The sequence below is a fragment of the Gordionus sp. m RMFG-2023 genome, chromosome 4 (assembly GCF_954871325.1).
Source record: "Gordionus sp. m RMFG-2023 chromosome 4, tfGorSpeb1-WG-v2, whole genome shotgun sequence".
Classification (NCBI taxonomy): domain Eukaryota; kingdom Metazoa; phylum Nematomorpha; class Gordioida; order Chordodea; family Parachordodidae; genus Gordionus; species Gordionus sp. m RMFG-2023.
In genome coordinates this window covers 34,362,494-34,387,458 of record NC_088778.1, presented here as the reverse complement: position 1 = coordinate 34,387,458, position 24,965 = coordinate 34,362,494, and the positions used below count along the sequence as shown (strand labels likewise).

Below are 24,965 nucleotides of genomic sequence, written 5' to 3'. Positions count from 1 at the left end.
TAGTTAAAAAAAACTCATATACCTATAATAATGAACTCACATAAGTTTTTGGTTATAACCACTTAATTTAGTAAAAATAAATAGGTATGCAGCCAGCGTCTACATGAATGGGGGGGGGGAACAGTTTGCATCCAGCTTTAACTGAGGGAGGTAGGGGATAGACACCTTTAAGGGGGGTAAGATAAATTTATTGGGAGGATATCTTTTAATTTTTTAGATGAAATAGGAAAAATATATTGCTGTATAATACTTTTATTATAGACCTATTATAATATAATGATCATCGACTAAATATATATTGCAAACAATCATAGACATTAAAGTTTTCGTGAGGGGAGTTATTGCCTTATTTCATAATTATAAGATTATGAATGGTTGGACGTTCTCAGCAAACTCATATTCATGCAAATATGCTATAATAATGCATTCATTGTAAATGAAGGGGTTTTTAATTGAATCCATAATCCAAAAAATTAATCTTTTATATTCTTCATATTTTGATAGTTGGTAGTAGAGTTAAAATAATTTAATTTATTCTTTTTTAAATTTATGAAAATTCAAAAATTGTAATTAATAATGTGACAAATAAATTTTTTAAAGGTAGATAGGCATAGGTTTTTGAGGGGGGGGGGGGTTGCATCTAGTGAAATTTGTTGATACATATTCCTAAAAATATCAATAATTATTCATTTTCTTCAGTCTATAAATCTTTACTTGATGATAATTATGGCAAATTAAAATTAAATAAATTATAAATATTTTAAGCATAAGATTTTAAAGATATTTAATCACATCCTCGAAAAAAATCAAAATTCTTTTAAGCTTGATTTCTAATTTGTGTTATTTGTCGATGATTCCTTGAAACAGTCTATTAAGGTTTTCGATATTAACCGGGGTTACCTTAGCACTAATGTTGTTAATAGAGATTAGCAGATAGATGTCCAAGCCTTTCTAAAATTATGAGTAAAATCGTTAGTCTTGCCTAATGTTATTTGGTTATAATCTTAATCGGGCCGATTTTTTAAATCTACCCAAATCGGGCTTTTTAACAACACTAATAATCACTAGCCCTTTAAATACTCTACCTAACATTTTATTCAATAATATAATCATTCCTTCTCACATTTTTTGAAGAAATGACAAGTTTAGCAAGACAACTTAAAAATTTAACTGTACCCCAAACCACCTTGTTTAATGTACAAGATAAAATAAGAAATTCATTAATATTTGATCCAAAAGAAGCAGCTAACTTTGATAAAGAAATATTCTTTTCACTAGGTATAAATTTTTATTATTTTAGATAATATTTTTATATCAAGGAGTAAATGGTTTGCAAGAATTAGAATTAATTGATCCAAATTTAATAGAATATGAAGAAAACCTATTTGGGGAAGTCTATAAAACTAAGCAAAGAGTTGTGGAAGACATCAAATTTAACAAACATTTAAATGAACTAATAAAAGAATATTTAATTAAATTATCACCCTATTTTATGTTAAAACCATCATTGCAAACATTAGAATGGCTTGTTTATAGGTTGAAATTAGATTCTTGTAGGATATATATTATTTTATGATATAGATATCACATCCATTTACTTAATCAAGATGAATTAATGCTTTATGCATTACCTTATCACAACACAAACTATTTTGTTAGAATCATTCAACTATTTGACTTTAAAAATACAAAATCTAATTGGGCTTGGCTAAAAAGTTTGCAAAAAACTGGATTGCCACTCAATAAAATTGATCTCTTTAAGCAAATTTTAAATGATAATTCATTCTTAAAATTTATAGGGAATATGCCATTAGAATATATAAAGGTTATTGATGAAAATTCATAAATTTAAGTTTATATTGAATTATAGATTTATAAAAATAATTCTCAATTGCTCAAAACAATATTCAGTTTCTATACTTCAACAATCATCGGAGCCATAAACATATCTGGCTTATCAGAAAATTTTATTTCAACACTTGCTATATTCATTGAAATTGGTTTAAAATCAGAAATTACCTATTATAATTTGTCCACTCATATGATTATATGTTCACTATCTAACAAAATAAAACTCAAAATCAAATTTTGGAAGACTATAGTTAAAATTATGTCTCAAGTAAAATAATTAAGCTACCATATTTTATTTATAGAAAATGCAAACAATAATATTTTCATTGATTTTTTTATATATTTGATTAATTTATAGAATATAAGAGAAAATATTTTTCAACACACATTGTTATGCTTGATAAATATCATAAATAATCAACCATGCCAACCATTTACTTCCAAGTATAATCATATATATTTTTTATATTAATTTAATTTAAAAAAAAAATTATTATTATTATAGATCCATCGAAAATCTCTATCTAAATCAAACAATACTATTTTGTAATACCTTAAATGCCATTAGTTCACAATATGACACATCAATATTTGTCACCAAATTTGGGCAGGCCCTTATAAAAGCCTATTTTGACATTTTAGCAATTTGCGATAATACGCTGGAGATGGACATTAGCAAAAATACAAATAGGAATCAGAAGAAAATGTATGGCCAAGGAATGATGAAATTCCTTAAAAATATAATATTATCCAAGCAATCTACTCAAGAACAAATTATTAAGTAAATATAGTTACTATTATTTTCTTCTGGTGAATCAGTTTACTCATCAGAAATACTCTCTTATCATCAAAATAAAATACAAATATGATGTTGTTTTTATAATTCTATTTTTAACTTATATCCACATATAAATACCCAAGATTCTGTATTGACAACTATATAAAGGCATGCCAAAATAACCCCCATCTCGTAAAATCCAATGCTAAAACGTTGGCGAAAATATTTAACCACTTGGATAAGAGGTATCCCAAAGCCATGGAAACAGTCCTATCCACTTATTTTTCTGAATCTTTTGATTCAACTGTAGATCCTAATGGTGATGCAGGCAAAAAGGCTCTTAGGACATTGGTTAAGATGGTGACCTCACCCAAATATATGGTTTGTGCATGATACAAAAATTAGTGTATAATTCCTTCCATTATCTATTAGATTTTGGATACTTCCAACACCACTCTTCATTTGAGTTTGAATCATTTCAGCAAGGAGATAAGATGCTTGGCTGTTGATACCCTCGTTAAGTCCTTTAGGAATGTTCGAAATGTTTCCATAGAAACTAACACTCACGATGACAAACGGTAATTATTCATATATATATATATATATATAATTTTTGGGGTTGTAAGAATAAGTTGGAAAAATGAATAAATTAAGAAAAGAAATTATTTAGGGGCCATGCCATGTCAAATCAATAATGATTCTGGGATTTGAACTAAACTAGACAGACATAGCTAACTTGGTGTTCAAATTTTAGCATTCCTAGCTTTTTATTTTTGGAGATATGAAAGGTCAGAATATGTAAAATGACGTATTTTATGCTTATTGATTGTCTTTCAATCCAAGATGCAAAATAAATTAATAAAATTCTTTTTTATTTTTTAAAGTATTTTATTTACATTTTTTTTAATTGTGGCAGTAGTTTAAAATCTTTGTAAAAAATTTATATAAAAATTTTAAGTGTCACTCATAACCAATTATATAAAAATAAGTTGAATGCCAAGTTTTTCCTTTCACGAGAAAAATCTAAAAAACACTTTTAAAAAAAAGAAGTTTTTCTTTATACCAATCGTATTTTGAAAGTGTATTATATTAACATTGAGACGCGTTACGCTTTTTTATTAATCGCGCGGCATAACGCGAACGGTAAATATTTTTAGTTATTTCTTATATTGCGTAAATATGTGTTGTAGGACCATAATAAGGCGCATGCGTGCATTGTTTTTTTCACGATTTTCATAAATTGCCCAATCTCATCGGAAACGTCATATGTTCATTTTTATGTAAATAAATGGAATAAATTGACGTTTAAGTATATCGTCTGTTGCCTAGTCGGTGATCACGAATCCGATAGACCGGGGTTCTAATCCAGCAAGGTCAGTTTTTTTATCCCCTGAAGCCAACTCTTGGTGGTTCCACACTTTCAGACTCGACCACGTGATCCCGATTAGAAAATAAATGAGTTTTATTACTTTTCGACAAAATTTGATCAGATGGTTTGGCACTCACTATCTTTATTTTTTTAATGTATATTAACGGAATCACGTGATCGAGTCCGATTTATCACCCCCCCCCCCCTTCCATCGGGCAGGAGAACTTAGTTGATTTTAGTAATAAAAAATGGTTCTTGCTGGATTTGAACCCAGAACTATTGAATTGAACGACTTAGGCCACAAAAACTTACTCAAAAGCATTCTAATATTTTGATTTAAAAAAATCAATAAAGTTCAACTCCCATGCATCATTACCCCATGATAAACGTATTATAAAGATATTTTAACTCGGCATTCCTTTTATTTTTATACGGATATAGATTGGTTTTAGCGATATTTTCTTAAAATTATATGTAACCTGATGAAATTCAATAATTTTACTAAGGTGCATAAATAGTGCTGCTAAACGGCTAACTCAATATTTTAGCCAGAAAAAATATTGTCTAAGCCTCGAGATTTTGATGATAGATCTCTAGAGATCTTTGTTCCTTCTAAGAACAAAATCTTCAGGGCTTGCGCATCATATTTCTGGATAAAATATCGAGAGGGCCGTTTTTAAAGAATCGGTTCAAAACGACCCATTTAAAAATGGATCTTATACACTTGTATTTTGATTTTAAGCGTAAAAAAAGGTTATTTTATCAAACTTTGACCCTCGATATCTCAAAAAAAAAAAATGTGAGAGATAGGATGGATGCTAAAATTTGGATTTTTTTTGTTAAGTGCCAAATTTTGTCTCCAAAATCCTTAGGAATTCCTGGAAAATCTTCTTCTTTTTTTTTATTATATCATGAAAAATGATTACTGAAGAGAACTCATCAAAATGCGGGATTGGGTATAACGGTAGCCTTAATCAAGTTTTTTAACGGTTCAAACTTTTCTAACCCCATTTTAAAATATTCTAATCTTGAATTTATTCTTCAAGGAAATTCCAAGAATATTCTCTTTTCGTGAAACAGTCGTTACGCGATAAGCTTAAATTCGAGACCGAACCCTCTGTCCTCAAGAGGTTATTCACTACCTTCAGGATCGAAGAGTTTAAATCGCTCTTCCTCGTGGGTGATGGCGACGGAAACGAGTTATTTCGAATTTTGTTGACCTTTTTGCAGTCCGGCCCTGTCATGGAGAAAAAGATATGGTTTTTTTTAAAAAAAAAAAAATTTTTTAAACATAATTTTTTTTGTTTTGTGGGTTGGCAAAAAATCATAATTTTTATTATAAAAATCAAAAAAAAAGAAGAGATTTATTTGATTAATTTTTGAATTTTTTTTAAAATATTTTAATCAAAAATATATATGGTTCTAGAGCAAAATACCTCCTGGGATAGATAAAGTTATGCTCTTATTTTATAAAATTGAGCATCGGTTTCCTCGTTGAAATTTACGAATAAATCATCATTGTTTAACTAACTATAAAAAATATTTTATTAGGCGATTTCCAGGTTTACCCAGGTTGGCCAGTTTTCTCTCTAATTTAATCACGAGGAAATTTTATAGCATGGGTTTTATATCGGATGCCCTTCCTGACATTATCCCCTTTAGGTCCACGTCGAGGAGACGGTGATCCTATTCTAGACCCAGACCACAGGGAACCTTTTAGACCTACATTAGCCGCCAAGAAGTTGCCATTCCCCCTCCCACACTACGACAGCTGAATGTAGGATTAGGGGGGAGGGGATATTTAGCAGTTGCCCATTTATAATAGTTTTTATCATGTTCCGAGTGGTACAATTAAATTTTTACTGTGTGCAATATTTGATTATTTTTTTAAAACTAGGATTAATATTTAAGAAGGGCAAAATAGTTCTAGACATTTTTTTATATATTTACTTAAATAATATTAAAATGTAAAAAAAAAAAAAAATTATTAACACGACATAAAATCATTTATAGAAATAATACTTGGCGGTTTTCGTTTGCCAGATATATAGTAAAATAAAATATCAAACACAAGCAAAAAATAAAAGTGATTTAAATTACGATTTTTTTTATTCAAATAAAATTATTGATTTAAATTATGTTACTCTTAGAACGGTGTCAGAACCGGACCTTAGACCTTTCGCTAAACATTATCTAAGGAGATTTTTAAAAATCATAAAATTTTATTTAAAAAAAAAACAAAAAAGGCTGAAAATTTATAAAAAGGCACTCTACCTGTTGGCCGAAATCGGTGCCGGAAATATGGCTCATCTATCCAGCGCGCCATCTTCTTTGGACGAAGAAGTGTCGGGCAAGAATCGGAATATTCTAGGCTTTTTCGTGACGGTTTTACCGTATCTATATGCCAACGACGACAATTTGAAGTTGTTGAGAAAACTGAGTTGCACCGATTGGGTTAAAAATTTCGCCCTTTTCCGATCCCTGGATCAAAGTTATACTCCCCAAAAGAAAATGTTTATTTTATTCAAAGAAAGAAAGGAAAAGAAAGGAAAAGAAAGAAAGAAAGAAAGAAAATATCGAGTAATTTTTTGTTTAAAATGTTATATCGTTTTTTATTGTTCATTTTTCTTTCCTAGGCGAATGGCGGAGCTTGCTCACCAACAAATACAATTTACGGTCCGCTAACGAAACCCTAATCGCCTGCGTAACAAAAGATATTTTAGCGTCGCTACCCGACAGGGAGCTCATCTACCAAATAGTTTTTTTTTTATTTCTCATAAATTATTTTTTTGCCATCAAGGAATTTAAATCTCGATATAAAAAAAACCACCAAGAAACTAACTTTAACGGACCCCCCCCCCTTTATTATTTACTATTTAAGTTTCGGCCATTTTATCTATGATTTACGAAACTCGTGTGCTCATTTATTCGGACCAGCATTTCTGCGGAGGATTCGTATTATAAAAATTATTTGATTGGTTGGTTTGGCTCTTAGGGTCGTTACAGAGACATGTTTAGCCAGACCCTATAAGAACTCTTTTTTCTTTGTAGCTTCCAGGTGAGTATTTGGTAATTGAGTGAATTGTTGGAGTTATTTGATTGGAATACCCTTAGTTAATGTTAAGTTCTATAGAATAGAATATATACTTGCCGTAAATGATTTGTTTCACTTTAAGGACGTAGCTTAAAAAAAAACTATAATAAATAAAATGTTAGATTTCGGCCATGTTGCTTAGATGTCGTGTCGATTTGAAATCATCACCTATAAACGTTGACCAGGATGGCGGTAAAATATCTAAGATTTACTTAGAACTAGTGTGGTCCATCATGACACGCATACTGATGACCAGCTCCCATCACGAGATGTTGTTCGAAAACGGAAAAATCTTTGAAGCTTATATAGATGGCGTTAGGGATCTGATGACGTATTTGGCCGCGATCTCTGATAAGGTGACTTGTTTATTTTTTTTTAGAAAATTCTCCAATCAAGATCTAAGAACTAAGAATTTTTAGGTCACGTGCTAATTAAAGGGGCCTCGAACGGAATAACCATAAACTCGATTTCCTATACCCAAAATTTTTTTACCTTTGAAACGATAATGTATCAAGACGCAACAGCTGTCTATATGTGGAACTTGAACAACGTTGAGACATTTGGGTTCAATGACGTAACTGCACGAAACTGCAGAGGAATAGGCCACCTCTGTTCCTCTATATGCAGAGGAATAGGCCACTTCTGTTCCTCTATATGAGGAAATATAAAAAAAAATTTTGAAATTTGCTCTACTTGTGTGTGAATGGAGAGTAGTGCATAAATACACTTTTAAATGTTTATTTTTTATTTTTTTTAAAAAATATTAATATTATGAATAATGTTAAATTAAAATTATAAAATAGAAAAATAATTATATGAGCCCAGTTGTAAATCAAATCAATTAATTTATCGCAATGAATCTCAACTTGACGAAATAATATACAATTATTTCTGCAAAATAACGAAAAAAATGGAGTAAATTCTTTTATATTTATTTAGTTATATTTAATAATTTTTTAAAATTATATTCTTCTTACATTTGTAGTGTACAAATTTTACATTTTATACCATTTTCACCTATCCGATATTGGTTCAAAACCGATCCGATATTTATATCGATTTTTACCACCCCCCTTTGAACCAAATGTAATTAAGAAATCAATATTTTTTTATGCGAAAAATCGAATTATGCATTTAATTACGGATATTGGTGGTATTAAATGGATTTTTCATTATTCCTCTCCGTGTGATTAGAATTCCGCAGATTTGCAAAATTATCTTTGTTCTTATGTAAAATATTCCCATAATTCAGATACCATATTTAAAAAAAAATTCTTATAATTATTTAAAAAGATTTTAAAATAAATAAAACTATGGGTGGACCTTTCTATTTTTATTAAAAAAAAAATTTTTTTTTAAATACTATAAAATCTATTTTTTTAAAAAAATAAATATAATTTAAGGGGGTGTTTGTGCATTCGCATTTGTTTAAAAAATAATTATTTAGAAAATATTATCAACGTAAAATAAATATACATAAAATAACACGCAAAAAAAAAAGAAAAGTAAAAAGATCGGATCGAATCGGTTTCTTTACAGGTATCGACCAGATCCGATATTTAATATCGGCACAGCCCTAATTTTATCTGATTCAAACCCCATGTTATTATACGTTGATCTATTATTATAAGCAAAAAAATATTAGTCCTCAAATTTTATTGTGGAGTATTTTTGGTAACACCCTTTTTAGGTTAGCTTCATGCTGCCCCTAAATTTTGGGTTGCAAAAGTAGGCCTGGCCCGAACCCAGCCCCCGAGCCTAAATTTTTTTTAAAAACCGGGTTCGAGCCGGGTATGGTTTAATATTTTTTAAAAAAATTTGGGCCGGGTCGGGTCGGGTTTTGGAATTTAAATAGCCGAGCCGGTAAATTATTTTAAAAAAATTTTCGGGTTCGGGTCAGGCCGGTAAAGATTTTTTAATAATCTCTACTACGTGCCGGGTCGGCTAAATTTTTTTAAAAAACCGGGTTCGAGCCGGGTATGGTTTAATATTTTTTAAAAAAATTTGGGCCGGGTCGGGTCGGGTTTGAATTTAAATAGCCGAGCCGGTAAATTATTTTAAAAAAATTTTCGGGTTCGGGTCAGGCCGGTAAAGATTTTTTAATAATCTCTGCTACGTGCCGGGTCGGCTAAATTTTTTAAAAAACCGGGTTCGAGCCGGGTATGGTTTAATATTTTTAAAAAAATTTGGGCCGGGTCGGGTCGGGTTTGAATTTAAATAGCCGAGCCGGTAAATTATTTTAAAAAAATTTTCGGGTTCGGGTCAGGCCGGTAAAGATTTTTGAATAATCTCTGCTACGTGCCGGGTCGGCTAAATTTTTTAAAAAAATTTCGGACCGGGCCGGGTTTGAAAAATTAGGCCCGATGTAGATCACTAGTCTCTGGTACGCCCACTGTGTTGTGTTTAAATACATTATTATCTTTTTACAAAAGTTTTAAAGATGGATTTAGGAATCTAGGAAAATAATTCCCCGGAAATTACAAAATTAATAAAATAGGAGGAAAAATTTCCTATAAATATTTCTTTCTTTCTTTCTTTCTTTCTTTCTTTCTTTCTTTCATCCATGGAATATAAATCATCAAATATAATATATTTAAAATTTTTTGATAAAGTCAATTCCGGAGATATTATTTTCTAAGAATTATTATTGGGGACTTTTTTTCTCCCGAAATTATTTTCCGCTTACCGGTTTTAGGCCTAATGATTATCCTCAATTAGGAATGGTTATTTATTTTTTTTTATTGAGCAGCTGTTTCATATTTTTATATTTTTTTTAAAAAAAAAATTCCTCAAGGAACGATATTATCCAGATCCTCGTGCCTTCTCCAATCTCTTTATCGCCAACGACGGAATCGACGCCGAATTACCGCGTTCTTTCTTATCCGTATCGGAACACGTTTTACGATGCTTCTCTCGATCGTTGGGTGTATTGGGACATATATATCGGGCACTTTGCCCGTCTCGATCTCATCTATCCCCTTTCGATATCATGCCTCGTTCACCGAATGGTCAGTATATAATTTGGATACCCGCATGCGCGTCCTAGAACGGCCCAAATTAATGCTACGTTTTTAAAAAAAATTCTCTCCGTCACCCATATATCTATAAATTTTTGTCGTATCCGCCCGCCCGTCCGCCTAATGTTTAAAAATTTTTTTAACTCGCCCGCCATCCGCGCCATGTTGAAAATATTTTTATGAACCCGACTTTGCCCATTCAAACCTCTAGTTTAAATTATACCTTCGCTAGTGCCCATTTCCCATTAGCGATCTTATTGACCATCTCTCGCGAAGCCACGAAGAGCTCCGCTAGGATAGTTGAATTATCGCGCAATTTCTTTTAGTCATTTAGAACAAATTTGCCGATAACGGTTTCCCGATCGTATTTTTTTTTTAAACATTCACGCCATCTCGTTTATTTGTGATATTAATTATTATTAATTTTTTTTTTTTTAATAAAATATCAACGCGATTGCCCTTTTCGAATACCTTTATATAGATGGCGCTAATAACTCGAGCCGCAAAATAACGGCGCGTTTGTTGAGGAAGATATCGATGGAATGCTTACGGTTTATCGTGATCAAAGGGGCCGAATGTAAGCGCGATTTCGGAACGATCCCTGGACAGAATGACGAAGAGAAGAAGGTATCCGTATTCGAGGCCCTACTTGATCGAGTGCTTATTCAAGTATATTTTTGTATTTAAATGAAATCAAAACCGCTCCGAATCTGTAAAAAAAATTTATCTAAGTTTTTATGAACAGAACCGTGAACCTGGAAATAGAAACTGAATTCTCCGAACACGGTTAAATATGACAACTGGAATCAGAACTGCTTTTTTAGTATTTTCAGGAACCGGAACTACTAGAATTGCCTTTCGAAAAATATTCAGAGTCCGATCTCCTTTACTTCGGGTTCTAACATTAGAAGAAGGATTATAACTAGTTGAAGAATGGTGTGATTTAGGTCGATTTTTTAAAAACGGCTAGACGTTGAAATAATATTAGGAATGCCTTGAGTTTTGGAAAATAGACGTCTAAACCTTTAGGGCATCTATGGGCAAAATCTCCAGACTTGCTTTGGATAAAATGTCACTCATTCGGGTCATTTTCTTTAAAATCGATCACTGGTTGCCACTCATAACAATGATGGAGCTAAAAATGACATTGAGATGAATCTGTTAATAAATACTTTTCGAAAAATTTGCAACAGAAAATATTAGGGCCAGACCCCAGCGATTCCGAGATTTTGAAGTTCCTAACCCATTTCAGTCTTTGTTCATTACGCTCCGCATCGAATTCCGAGATTCGAGACGATCACAATTCGGGACTCATGGATTGTTTTGACCGAATCGTCGGCTTCGAAATGATGGATAAATACCTGATCAAAGAAAAAATGACAAACGATAACGGAGGCGGTCACCTTGATATATGGAATAGCAAAATGTTTTGGGATCATGGTTCGGATATTATGCAAATACAAATATATTTGACTTTTTAAAGAAAAATATTTAAATAAATAAAGAAGAAAATATAAATAAAAAATTGTAAATTATAAATTATAAAATAAAAAATTGGCGATAAATATTGGATTTTTAAAGTGTACCTTCTAGTTTTGAACGGTTGCTCCAATCCTCACGAAAGCGTCCGGAAATCGGCTCTCCGATTTTCGCGTTCACTCGCAAACATCTCCAATTCCGCTAAAACTGATACCCTCTTCGAATCCTACTCGAAGCTTGCCTCCAAAATAATCAAAAAATCCGACCAAATATGCAAAGATAAGAATGCCATATCGCAAGTTACATGATACTTATTTTCATATAGAAAGAAAGAAAGATAATTTAAACCAAATATGCAAAGAAAAGAAAGAATTTAAACCACCGATATATCTATTAACTTTCTTACACACTTTAAATGTGTAAATTTAATTCGATCAAAATATATCAATGACATATAATAATACGTAGACTGCGAAGACGATGCCTTCATTTAAAAGTGTACATCGAATGAAAAACAGCTGGGGACGCCATTTTGATTACATCATATCATTATTTTTAAAAAAAATTTATACGAGAGGCCAATTTATTCCTACGTCTCGACGCAAAACTTTATTGAAGAATCGCCCGATCATCGAGATAATAAGGAAGCGTGTTATCAATTTGATAGTAGTTTTTTTTTAAACATGAGAATAATTGACTATATGGGTTTATCAAAATGGCGGGCCCAGCTGATTTGGAATTCAACGACGCTTTCCGCATAGTCAGTCTAGGGTATTATTATATGTAATTGTATGTTATTAATATCTTTCAACGGGTCCTGTTGGAAAACGTGGAATGCGCAAAAGCGAAAAACTGAGAATATTTGTTATATATTGTCTAGAAAAATCTTTAAAAAAATAAATAGTATTGATAGATACTAGGAAAAGTGGGTACTTATTTTGTTGAGTTTTTATAATGATATTTCGAGAAAAAAAATGGAGATTTTCTTAAGATGTTCTTGATTGATATTTCTAAATTTAGGATTAAAAATCTACCCCATATTATCTCCCACGCCCATCGTTTGTCGATATTATCTTCGAGAACTTGGAATATTTTCCGTTTTCGATATTTTTAAATTTCGCGTTTTCCTACCTTCATACCAACCCAAATAATAATTAATTGGCTCAATTCATTTTTTTTTTTGAAATAGACACCTTAAATATATATTTTTTTTAAAAAAGAACCAATTAAAACCCCGTATTTTAAAAGAACCAATTAAAATCCGTATTTCGAAAGGTCGCATTCAGATAAGGAATGTTAGGTTCACCCAAAAGAAAAAATATAATTCTAAATTGATTTTATATTAATTTTTTTTTTAAAAAAAAAGTCAAATAATTAATAGATCAAATTTTTCTAAATTCATAACTTTAATAAAGGGTATAAAATTTTATTTTTTAAATTCGTTTAAAATTTTTGATTAAACTTTTAAAAACTTGAAATTTTATAAAAAAAAAAAGTAATAAAATAATATATTATTAAATGATATAAATTTTATTAGGTAATCAATGGTTGTCGTAATATAATGTTACTACGATTTAATGGATGTAAAATTACACATTTTTTCTATTTAAAAAATGTATGGATTTGATTCAATTATTATTAATCTAGTTCCTGAATTTTTCTGCCTCCTTGTCGACAGGCGTTTTACTTACATTATACAATTTTCCGTGGCCCACTTGTTCCCTAGGCTGCGTTTTGGCATCGCGAAATTCGTCTTTATTTGAATTATATTTTCTTGTTTTTTTTAAAAAAAAATAAATATTGTAGTGTTTTCCTTTGATGATTTGAGAGAATGGTTATTTATATTTCACTTACCTATCGCATATCAAATATTTTTATTATTGTAAATATTAATTTGGTCATTTAGTAATTCCTTAGATTTACTACATGTAATATACTGTTCCACTGACTGAATTCTAGTATGGCTATGCTTTAAAAAACAAAGGAAAGTTAAAGAATCATAAAATGCATAAATATATTTATTATTTTAATAAATAAATGGTTGTAATATGATATACGATTAATTGACGTAATTACTGATTTTTTAAAAAAAAATTGATTTGGTTCAATTGCTAATCTAGTTTCCGGGATTTTTGATTTGGGTAATATAGTAATTCATTAGACTTACTAGATGGAATATACGGTTCCACTGGCAGAATCCAAATATGATGACTCTTTTAAAAACGAAGGATTATTTTATTCAATACTTTCATATAAAAATAACAAATAATTACACTACATTTAAAACGATAAAATATAACAAAAAAAACGTTATTAATTTATCAAAATGCATAACACTTCTTTAATAGTGTTGTTAAACGGCTAGCTCAACATTTCATCCAGAATAAATATTACGCGAGCCTGAAGATTTTGCTTGTAGAAGGAACGAAGGTCTCTGGACATCTATTAGCCGAATCTCGAGGCTCAGGCAATATTTTTCTGGCTAAAATATTGAGTCAGCTGTTTAGAAAAATCGGCTCAAAACGAGCCGTTTAGCAACACTACTTCTCTAACACCAATCTCCACTATACCCCTCTCTCGTACACTCACAATTGCAACAGTAAACTTAACCAGGTTTTAAAATATAGGAAATTTTAAAAAAAAATTTGAAAAATATTCGAATTTTTTAAAAGAAATATTCATAAATTAAAATAATACTTTTAAAAAAATTATTTTTTATAGTTTTTGCGGTCAAAATTTAGTGACGACAATCCCGTTTCGCGCCAAATCTTGAGCTCCTTGGCATCGAATTTATTGCCGAATTGGGACGACGATATCGGCGGCAGTATTCGCAATCTCGTTGTCGACATTCCCACCGTAATTCGAGTGAAGATAAGAATTCTGGAAATTTTCGGGGAAATTGGGAACGATTTGGTACACAAATTTTGCAAATTACGAATTATTTATAATGTGTCTAATTGAGACCTGAAAACGATAATATCGTTGCAAATGTAATTCACAATGAGGATATTTTTTTAAGTTAAACTGATTATTAAAAATTGCGATCTTTAGTTACCGAATGGTAAAACAATGTGTAAATCGTAACCAAAATGATTTTAACATATCATTCTTTAGGGCTTGAATATAGACCTCCTTCCCCCTTAGACCCCTTGTGTGTTTTCAGCTTTTTATCTTGTAAGTCTTCAATACCCATTCGAACTAGGTAGGGTTCTAAAAGAAATTATAAAAACCGGACAAGGGCTCTGACTCGAGAAAAATACTTAATTGATGTTTTCGTTTCCCCTATCATAATTAGAATTTCTTTGGGATCAGGAGAAAGCAATTAGTATTTCTATTTTTTTTTTTCCAAAATCATTTATCGAATTTCGGAACGAGACCTTAAAATAATATCGGGTGGATGGGGGGGGGGCTTATAAATTAAGAAATCGAATTTGCGGGTAGCGTTCTTATATATTTATCCAAGTTGGGAAAATACCAACAGTTCTATCATTCTCTGCTAGCCATCTTGTTCGTTTAATGGCGATTGCCGGGTTTTATCCAGGTTGCCCAGTTTTCCCTCTAATTCAATCATCAGGAAATCTTGTATAGCAAGGGTTATGCCCTTCTTGCCTGACATCAACTAGGTGGTTTTTACAACCGGTCGAGGAGACGGTGATCCTGTTTTATACCCAGACCACGGGGAAGGGTTTATTGTAAGCAACTTCTTTTTACTTATTTTATCCTTGAATTTTAATTTTGGCTCCAGGAATTTTACAACGTATTCTGCTCGCCTTTATTTGCTTCCGTAACCTCCATCTTGTGTAAAGGCCGAAAAGATGACGGCTTTGAAGAAATGAAGCGATCCATCTTAACTCTATTTTCCCTGCTTACGTCTAAATTAGACGTTCGTATAATGGGTTCCACCCAGGAACCCCTGAAATGCATGAAGTCGATTTTGGATCACTTTAACCAGGGATCGAATGAGGAAGACGACACTTTGTTGGAATGCATCGAAATTCTGTGCCGAACGGTAAATATCGTTATTTTTCTCGATATCGTTTCGTCTCCGAATCATATATTGACTAGAGATCTGAAAAAGTAGGTCTGGCTCGTACCTGGCCCGCGAACTCGGGTCGAATTTTTTTAAAATATTCGGGCCGGGCCGGGTTTGAAAAATTAAGCCCGATGCAGATCACTAATATTGACCCAACATATACTATGGAGGAGTTCTATCTAATCCCAATAAATTATTTATTTTTAAAAATATTTAGATGACCCGAGAAATCTTCAATTCCATCCCCGACTCCCAATCTCGATGCCAACTCTTCGAAGCCCTGCTCAAGGTCAATACTGGGCGAGCCGGCCACTCTAATTTGGACGAGAGGCTGGGCAGCATACTCGCCTCCAACCCTGACCTCATATCGGATACGCTGAAACCTATGGTGGCGGAAGCATATGGGGGAGCGGAAATGGTAATGACGGAATCGCCGGCCGGCATTAAGAAGATCAGGAAAAGTCTGAAACTCAACAAAGGTTTATTTGGTCTTTTAACGACTAAATTTTCGTACATTGTCCTCATCACTCCCCTAACCATAAAAAACTCGATTTTTGATTTGGAAGAGTATTTATTCTTGTTCCGCTATTAAGCACCTTTCCGGGTAATGCCACTTTTTTTCCTTTCCGCGATTCTGAACATACATTGTAAATAGTTCCTATCTCCCTAAAATTTCTATATTTTTAAAATTAATTTTGATAATTATGTTATTCAATCAGCCAAAAAAAGGGAATTGAAAATTGAAAATTTATTAACCACGAGCTGGGCCTATATTTTAATTATATCACCCTTGAGCCGGGCTGATATCATTTTTTTTTTGCTTGTAATGAAGTTAGGATTCTATGTGGTTCGCGAACAACAAATTTCTAGCAGCTGGTGTTATATTTCGCCAATGGTGCTCGTTTCTCCTGGTATTTTCTGAATTCTGCACTTATAAGTTATAATAATTACCCCTCGTCTTTCCTTAGATTCTCTTTTACAAACCTTCCGTTATCATTGCGTCACTAAGAAATTAAGTATCAGTTATAAGGTGAGATACTTTAGAAATTTTTAATTATGATAAAATTATATCTTCCTATCCACTCATTATATAATCTAATACGCGAACACGCACAAATTTTAAGCCAAGGTACCTATCGAATTTAGCGGGGATCGAGCTGTTGACGGAAGAAAAGATCTGCCAAAAAATTTGACGCGTGTCTTGGAAATATTGTGCTTAGGTGGCGCAATGGATGCGGATAATATCCAATCATATTGCGATGTCGTGATGCCCATTTGCTTCCATATTTTAGATCGGTAATTAATTATTGCAACATAATTTGTAATAGATAATATGAACTATCTTCAAGTACAATCATTAGCATTTTGTTTCCATTCAAGACTTGCCCATTTCTGATATTACTTTACATATATATGATGCTATATTTTGAAGTTATAACGAAACGACCAATCTCCGAACACAAAATGATACTCATGTCGCGTGGCTGGCTTTGAAACAGCTGACAATGATAACGTCCCACGCTCGGCCACATTTGGTCGAATCTCGCTTCAATATGGCCATTTTGCTATCGTGCTTGCGAACTGTTGACCAATCGGAACACGGTAATACAATAATCAAGGACGCCATTTTTGACGTTTTGAAGCGAGTCGTGCCCGTCTTTTCGGAGAGGATTACTCATAACGTGGTATCGCTATTTACTTTTATGGGAAATGCCGAAAAGTAAAATATTTTTATACATTATTGTAGTCACCACTTCCTGTACATAGGATCGTTTTATAGAACTTTTTACCACGTCTGATATTTTAGTCCCCTTCTCTCTCAAAAGTTTTATACAGTTATTGTATATCAGAGACCTGCAGAGGTCCCGGGTACTCCCTGATTAGGGCCGGACCATCAGGTCTCTGCTGTATATTCATTCATTTAAGTAAATGTTCTGTAATACTTCAAGCTTCTAGTAACGGCTCTCATGATTTAAACGTATTTTAATAATCTAGTAATTTCCTTCTTATATATATCTTTAATTTTGTCGTTCATAATATATTTATTTATCGTTCGTTTTTAAAAATCAGAGATGGAATGGTCAGAGATGACAAAAATACCTTCGACACTATATACAGGGTTATAGATGTGTTGGTACCTGAGCTAGTTCGGCATGTAAAACTAAATTATATATACCTTTATTTAATTATTTTTTTAAGAAGGAATTTTTTGATTAAGTTCACAGGTTTTAAATTGCTGAAACACGAGATAGTTACAAAGCTTTAAACAAAATTATTTTGTCGTAACAAACCAAACATTGTTTGCAGAAAAAAGGAATTTGCAATTTATTTTTGTAAATGGCATTTTTTTTCTTCTGAAGTTAAGTAACGATCTCGATCTACCGTTGGCATGCGCCACGTTCTCCCAAATATTTAGCGACGCCGTTCTTCATATTCCATCCCACAGACGATTCCCGCTCTTCCACAAACTCGCTCAAGTTTTGGCCTCATTGTCTGCCTTACCTGTTAGTGAATCGTCTGCTTTACCCACCGAGAATATGGACGATGCGGATGGATCGTCTGCCTCTCTAAATGTAAATTTTATCATTTATTCGATTTTATTTGCCTTTTGAATTCTAAAAAATAATATAATTTTATTCTTAAAAATTTACCCTTCTAGTTAAACAAAACACCTGATGATGCCACGTTATCGGAAAGCGACATAAAATCGTCTGCCATCGCCACTTCGGAAACGTTGATTCGTTTGGTCGTGTTCTTGTATTCCAATGCAACAAAAGTAATTTTTTTTAAAAAAAATCGAGCTATTATTTTACGATTTAAGTCCCATCTTCTAAAAACAGTTAATATTTCGCCTCATTCGCACAATTTTTTTCGCGAAAATTTTTCAAAACATACTTTCAAATATTATAATTTGGCGAATAAAAATGTGGTTTGATTTCGCAGTTTTTTTATAATTTGTGAATACGTTTCGGTGTTCAAAATATTGATTGTCTGTAAGGGGATCTTATTTCATAATTATTTTACTGGTCTGCAGGCCTAACATTTACTAAATTATATATAGAATTACCTTATTTCACACACAATTTCGCCCAATTCTCTGATTGGTGAATTTGAATGGGGGTACGTTAACATTTTTAATCATAGGTGGAGCCGCTAACAGAGTTTTACCCTTCTCGGTAGGTAGAGTTACAGTGTCAGATTAGAAAGATAATCACGCTATAAGATCTGAAAATCTATATCAACCATTTATACCTTGATATTTATTATCTTTACATTAGAGTCCTCTGGGCCCTGAACACTGCCGGTTAAACCCCGAATGAGCAAAAAAATCCTTTGATTTTTAAAAAAATTGGAGCTGGTCTTATAAAAATTCGGGCTTGGCCAATTTTTCACGTGAAATTTTTTTTTTACCATAAAAAAAATAACATTTTTATGGTTCTAAATTTTAATCATGTATATAGAATTTAGATAACCAAGCTGAAATTCGCCAAACTATAGCTGATCTCTGTTCGGATCTTATTTTGCGAGCCGGAAATCAGGTTCACAACGATGGATCGGCGGCGCTCTGCATGCGTAGGTTGATGGATCACCTATCCTTCCTCATTTGGAATTCGAATGGCAAGACTCAAAGTTGGGAAAATAAAATACAATTATTATTGATTAAACCAAGTATCGTTTTTAATTTCAATAAAGTTTTAGTGATCTATTACTAATCGAGCAGTACTTTTACAGAGCTCGGAACCAGATAAAATCCTAAGAACCAAATTTAAATTTCCAGGAACCAGAAACGTCATTTAAGAGCATATTATAAATTTTTCCAAACATTTTTGAAATTTTACCTTAATCTCAGACCAATTAAAATAAGTTATTATTTGTCAACAAACTAGCCAAACAAAAATCAAACGTAAACCGCGAAGATGAAAATGATTGGAGCAAATCAACCAATTTGGATTTCCATATTTATCAAACTCTAGGTGTATTTTCCTCGGGAATTGGCGCCAAAAACATTTTAGCCGAAAATCTGAGCCACTTGTTAGTCGAGTTATTAACGATCGCGTTTAGGCCTAGAGAAAGCCATCCCATAAAAGATCAAGTTTTTTTTATTATATAAAAATTATTTATCATTTTTTATAAAAATAAAGGGTTCACTTGGGTTTTGTCGCTTTCGTGTACGCAAAGAAGATACGTATCTTAACAAACGTCTCAAATGAAACGATATTTTTCTATAATTTTAATTTTTAAGGAAAAAATGTCTGATTTTTAACAATCGCGAATTGATAAATAACGCAAATTTTTCTTATTAGCTAGTGTTGTTAAATGATCTGTCAAGTTTTTATCCTAAAGAATTAGTTCCAATTTAGGTTCAACTTAGAGATTTCAGCCTATTTTTTAGGCTAAAAGTTTGTCTAAGCTTTATTAGAATTGTGTATGCGACATAACAACATTATTTCATTTTTTAAGAAATACCCAAGATTTACTTATTTTTAAAAAAAAAAAATTATTATTCAATACTGACTTATATTTGGTCCACTTCGATTATTTTTTTAATTAATCAATTCCCTTTTCCCACAGAAGAACCTAATAAATTTATTAAATTTTGATCATCATTTCCCCTCTCCCTTTTCAAGGAAAAATTGTCGAAAAAGCTTATGTCTCGTTTGACCCAGTGTCAAATCTACTTGGCTTCATCTTCTGACAACGACATTCCTGCACCAATAACGCTCTTGAGTTCCAATCTGGGTAAGGCTCTCAAGTTACTACTAAATAAAATCAAAGTCAAATTCGTAATTAAAACTTTGGCTAGCATGATGGGCCAGAACTGTGCATATTTGGTAAATTAATTATTTTTTTTGACGATTGGTTAATATCCTTATAAATTTTAAAAAAAATTTCCTAGGAAGAGGAAACCAATCTTATCGGCCGTTCCCGCGCAATGCTTAAAAAATGCCTAGAAATGCTTAATCACGTGCTGGTTTTTAAGAGAAACTCGCTTCAACTATCAAATGAAACAAGTGTTAAAAACGATTCTCCTTCTCTCATAAGTTCACAAGAAGTTAGTTGTATATAATTTAAATTTTTATAAAGGTGATTAGAGTTTATAGGGTGAATTATTATCTTTGAATATTTCGAGATAATCATCATCTTCACAAATTAAACGCTTATTTTAAAACGTTTTCTTTTTATTTTCGCAGAAAAATTTGTACCTCAAAATAATCCTTCCCATCCTGTCCAAAACCATCACACATTACTTCCGTTCTCTTCTCGACAACCGAATGGAGGCAGATCTGCAGGAAGGCTCTGACAGAGATATGGATGAGACGAGCGCCCAACTTTCTTTGACCTGCATTAAACTTATTCTTCCTTTGATCTTTCCGAATTTGGATGACGTGGCACAAAATAAACTTTTGGTCGAGGAAAATAGGAATACCATCGAATCGGTATGCATTATAATATTTTGATTTCTTATACGGTCTTCGAGACCAAAGCTAAAAATTATGTTGATTCATTTGGCAGATAAAATAATTTTAAAAATTAGTTGTTACTCTGTAGATGACAATATCAAAGTCGAAATATAACCAGGAAAATTGATTTCTCAAATCTTTTAATTCTTGGGCACTTTTTCATTTTATATAAAAGACGTCATCGATATTATCATGTAAGTTATAAGTGCCCAAAAATAACCCTTATATTATCGAAATATGATATTTTTTGATTGCATGGTGATTTTTCGTATTGATGGATTTTATTTTTTTACGAATGCCAGATCCTGGAAGCTATTTGTTCCTTGCTCCCATTTTTCGAATCTTCCACCATTGATTTTCTCCCAAAGAAATATTCGAATCTTAATCTTTCCCTTTTGCTTTGTTTCGCGGAGGCTTTTCGCCTTTTCCCGCTCCATTCAATCTTATTGACTCGTGCTTCCGAGTTCTTAACACTTGCGATCGAATGTTTGGTAGTGGATGATCAAAATGAAGGTATTTCAAGTAATTTAATTATCGTGGGAGTTATTGTTGTTATCGTTTGCTAAAAATTTGTATTATATATCATTTTCAAGTTTTTTGAGTTCCTTATAAATATTGGCTTAATTTTTTTTTTAAAATAAAATATATAAATTTAAGAAGAATTCTAAATAATTGACAAAAAATGTTTGGGTGGGTAGGAAAACAGTATTACTATATTAGATTTTCCGGAAATGCTTTTCATTTATGGATTTAAATCTTATTTTGATAGAAACAGGACCGGATCAAACCGCGAAATTAATGACACGAATATCTTGCGGGCTTTCGGCGCTTAGCAAAGTTTTAGCGATTAGAAATGAAAGCATAATTGATTTGGCCATCTCACCTCACGCTGACAAAATCGTAGAAAAGGTATGACGTTAAATAATTTATTATAAACGAATTGATTGTCATTTCCCGCGATAAAAGCGCGCCTATTTTCGTTTTATCGTGATTATTCATGATTTTATATCTCGATAAACCCAATTTTTTAAAAAGCTCACTTTATTGACGGCTTATTTGACACCTAATTCTTCCCCCGCTTCCTCTTCCGCTCTCAAATGCAATTCGGCTTTAAAAGATCGCGTCCATATTTTGACAACTCAAATGACAAATAAATGCGTCATAGATCCTAGACTTTACGTTGAAAGTCTAGACCGTGCCTTTAAATGGCTTAAGTCTAATAACGAATATAACGTCGGTTGGATCAAGGCTTACTTCCATATTCTTAATCGTTATCTAAAAACCAATCCCAAACTCAATAAAGTAATAACTATGAGTACAACTGTTAATAGCGATGACCGAATTATAGGTGCTAGGATAAAAGAAGCCTTTCTAGAAAATTGGCTACAGATCACCTCCTTACACGTAATATTTTATTTGAATTGATCAAACGAAATGGATAATTTTAATCCAAAGTTTTTAATTGAGATTTTGTTTGATCATTATATCCTATCCCTGGTAAATTAAATTGGTATAAAAGATAAAATTGTGATAAAATGCATCAGCTCTGCTGCGATTTTATATAATTTACTTTTCAAAGGGTACCAATAATTTGCCTTGTTTGCATTTTGACTCTAAATTATATGATTTTTTAAAAATTATTTAAGCCAAACATTAGCTTTGCCGAAATATTGGAAATTCACTCATGGATTATCAATGCGTTAATTACTTATTGCATCAAATTGTCTGAATTGACTCTGAGGCCATTCCTTCTAACTGTAAACATATAATGTAATCTCTAAATAATTTCAACGATGTTAAGGCGACGTCTCTTAGGATTATATTTTTTACGGAAACCTGCAGGCCTAGCCCGAGCCTTATTATAATTTTTTTTAAATAACCAGGCCAGCCTAAAAAATTATTTTTTAAAATACCCAGGCCAGACCGTATATTTTAACCCAAATATTTTAAATCGCCATTAGCTATAAAAAATATATATATTTTAAAAACTAATTTTTTAATAAAACTAGACTTCATTTTTTTTGTATCTTTTAACATTGACACCAATTAATTTTGGCTTCATTGACTAAGATGCAAATAACTTGTATTTTTTTTAAACCTATTAGTACGAAGCCAAAATGTTTTAATATGTTAGTTTAAAAAAAGGAAGATATATTCATAATTATTCACTGAAAAGCCACCTTTTTTTACACATTTTATATTCATATAAAACAGATGAAGGAATGGGCACTGGCTGATGGTACCTCCAACGTGAAATTCATGTTATTTCTAGATTTTATGGAAGCTCTAGCCAAACACTTGGGCGTGTTATTTTTGTTGTTTGCTGATATCGTATTTGAACCAATGTTAGATATTTTGAGCAAAAGTAATTTTTATCAATAATTTCTTTTAAATAAGTTTATTTCTTAAGCTTAATTTAAAAGATTTTTAAAATATAGGAGACAACTTAAAACATTAGTTTTTAACTCTAATTGGGTTATAGATTAGTTCCCCTTCCCTCTGACCTGTAAAAAAATAATTAACACTTATTTATTGGATTGTATCGTTTTTTTGAAAAGCGTGTGAAGGCGAAGAGAGTTGTCATATGGTCCTATGTTCCTTGCACATTCTGGCCATCTGTATATCCATAGACGATGGAACATTTTTGACCAAGGATAAATTTAACCATCTCGCTGGACCCCTAGTCGATCAGGTTTTAAGCTTAAAACGCTCTACATTTTGTATAAATAAGTTTGTCGATTTCGACATAATAAAAACCCAAACAAAATGGTATTTATATTTTGTTTGCAAAAATATTCAGATATCAGACCGAGAAACTTCGATCAAGGATACTCGTAACCATATTATAAACTCAACCATCCCCATTTTGGCTGACATGATAAAGTCTCACAAAGACGACATCGATTGGAAAAATATCAACCTACTTATATTAGACAAAACTAAACACACCAACCCTATGGTTTACATTTGAATATAATATTTAGACCAGTTGCCATATTCATCTCGGAAAACGCCATTCACAAGATAGGGGTTATATAAGTTTCATGAAAGAAAAGAGGATCGGATTTCCTATCTTTTTGTTTGCTAAAAAAATATACTGTTTTCCGGCAACCTCTACCACTAAGTTGGCGTTGAATTTAAAGAGATCATCATCTCCTGAAAATTTTAATCAAATTATTATTTTTTTTATACAATCGATTTTGAATTTATGAATTTTCTTTTAAAGATCAAAAGATATGCCGAGAAATTAGCAATTTTAAAAAAATTTATACCGACGCACCGCCTGCCGGCCACTGATAGTTTTTTTATCGACCACATATTCAAATTTTAATCCTAGAGTAATATTTCATCTGTTTTTTTATTATTATAAAATTAATCAGGTAAGAATATCGGCCATTAGATTGCTCAAAGATGTGTATACAAAATGTAGCGAAGATTATCTCACCCTTTTGCCTGACATGACTGGCCATTTGGCTGAATTGATAGAAGGTATAATTAATATTATCAAATCCTTTGGCATACGATCTAAATGTTCATTATTAATCTTTAATCGTAGATGATGACATAGAAGTGGAGAAAGAGTGCCACTCCTTGGTGAAAATTATTGAGAAGCTGTTAGGGGAACCGCTGCAAAAATATTTTTGACAAATTTTCGTACATTTTTTATTTTATGTTTTAAGATATATTTTCTTAATAATATTAAATATTATTATTACATGTGTAAATATGATATTATTATTTTTTAAATGTTTGCATATGTACATTATAATCAACATAATTAAATAAAGTAAATTTACTTCACTTTTAAAAATTACGAAATATGGTAGAAAAAAAATTGAGACAAAAATAACTTTTTTAGATTATATAATTAATTTATTTAAT

The 24,965-nt window shown here is 31.7% G+C and overlaps 2 protein-coding genes across 2 annotated transcripts; both read left to right on the top strand.

The window, feature by feature from the left end:
• Positions 1 to 1,136: 1,136 nt before the first annotated feature.
• LOC135928874 (uncharacterized) lies at positions 1,137 to 22,205 on the top strand (the record flags this gene model as incomplete). The annotated part of the gene is made up of 32 exons (XM_065465337.1): positions 1,137 to 1,278; positions 1,320 to 1,536; positions 1,582 to 1,825; positions 1,871 to 2,119; positions 2,210 to 2,295; positions 2,357 to 2,632; positions 2,773 to 3,010; positions 3,062 to 3,207; positions 5,045 to 5,257; positions 6,245 to 6,489; positions 6,635 to 6,756; positions 7,215 to 7,448; positions 9,887 to 10,100; positions 10,591 to 10,778; positions 11,303 to 11,549; positions 11,691 to 11,887; positions 14,310 to 14,501; positions 15,334 to 15,597; positions 15,839 to 16,100; positions 16,746 to 16,917; positions 17,054 to 17,341; positions 17,692 to 17,776; positions 17,982 to 18,194; positions 18,281 to 18,397; positions 19,083 to 19,251; positions 19,509 to 19,714; positions 20,250 to 20,453; positions 20,519 to 20,674; positions 20,814 to 21,059; positions 21,386 to 21,596; positions 21,853 to 21,992; positions 22,119 to 22,205. Coding segments are annotated over exons 1-32 (6,270 nt in total), but the record flags the coding sequence as incomplete, so codon positions are not given.
• LOC135928973 (HEAT repeat-containing protein 1-like) lies at positions 22,169 to 24,868 on the top strand. The gene is made up of 7 exons (XM_065465440.1): positions 22,169 to 22,487; positions 22,730 to 22,840; positions 23,298 to 23,448; positions 23,642 to 23,775; positions 23,884 to 24,042; positions 24,464 to 24,572; positions 24,640 to 24,868. Exons 1-7 carry the CDS (start codon positions 22,227 to 22,229, stop codon positions 24,726 to 24,728), a joined length of 1,014 nt encoding a protein of 337 aa, XP_065321512.1. The 5' UTR covers positions 22,169 to 22,226; the 3' UTR covers positions 24,729 to 24,868.
• The last annotated feature ends 97 nt before the right edge of the window (positions 24,869 to 24,965 follow it).

Excerpts from the sequence above, each read along its gene's own strand:
- LOC135928973 (XM_065465440.1), top strand. The coding sequence starts at position 22,227 with ATGACAAATAAATGCGTCATAGATCCTAGACTTTACGTTGAAAGTCTA. Across the intron at positions 22,488-22,729 it reads TACAGATCACCTCCTTACAC|CCAAACATTAGCTTTGCCGA; the intron begins GTAATATTTTAT and ends AAATTATTTAAG. Across the intron at positions 23,776-23,883 it reads CTGGACCCCTAGTCGATCAG|ATATCAGACCGAGAAACTTC; the intron begins GTTTTAAGCTTA and ends AAAAATATTCAG.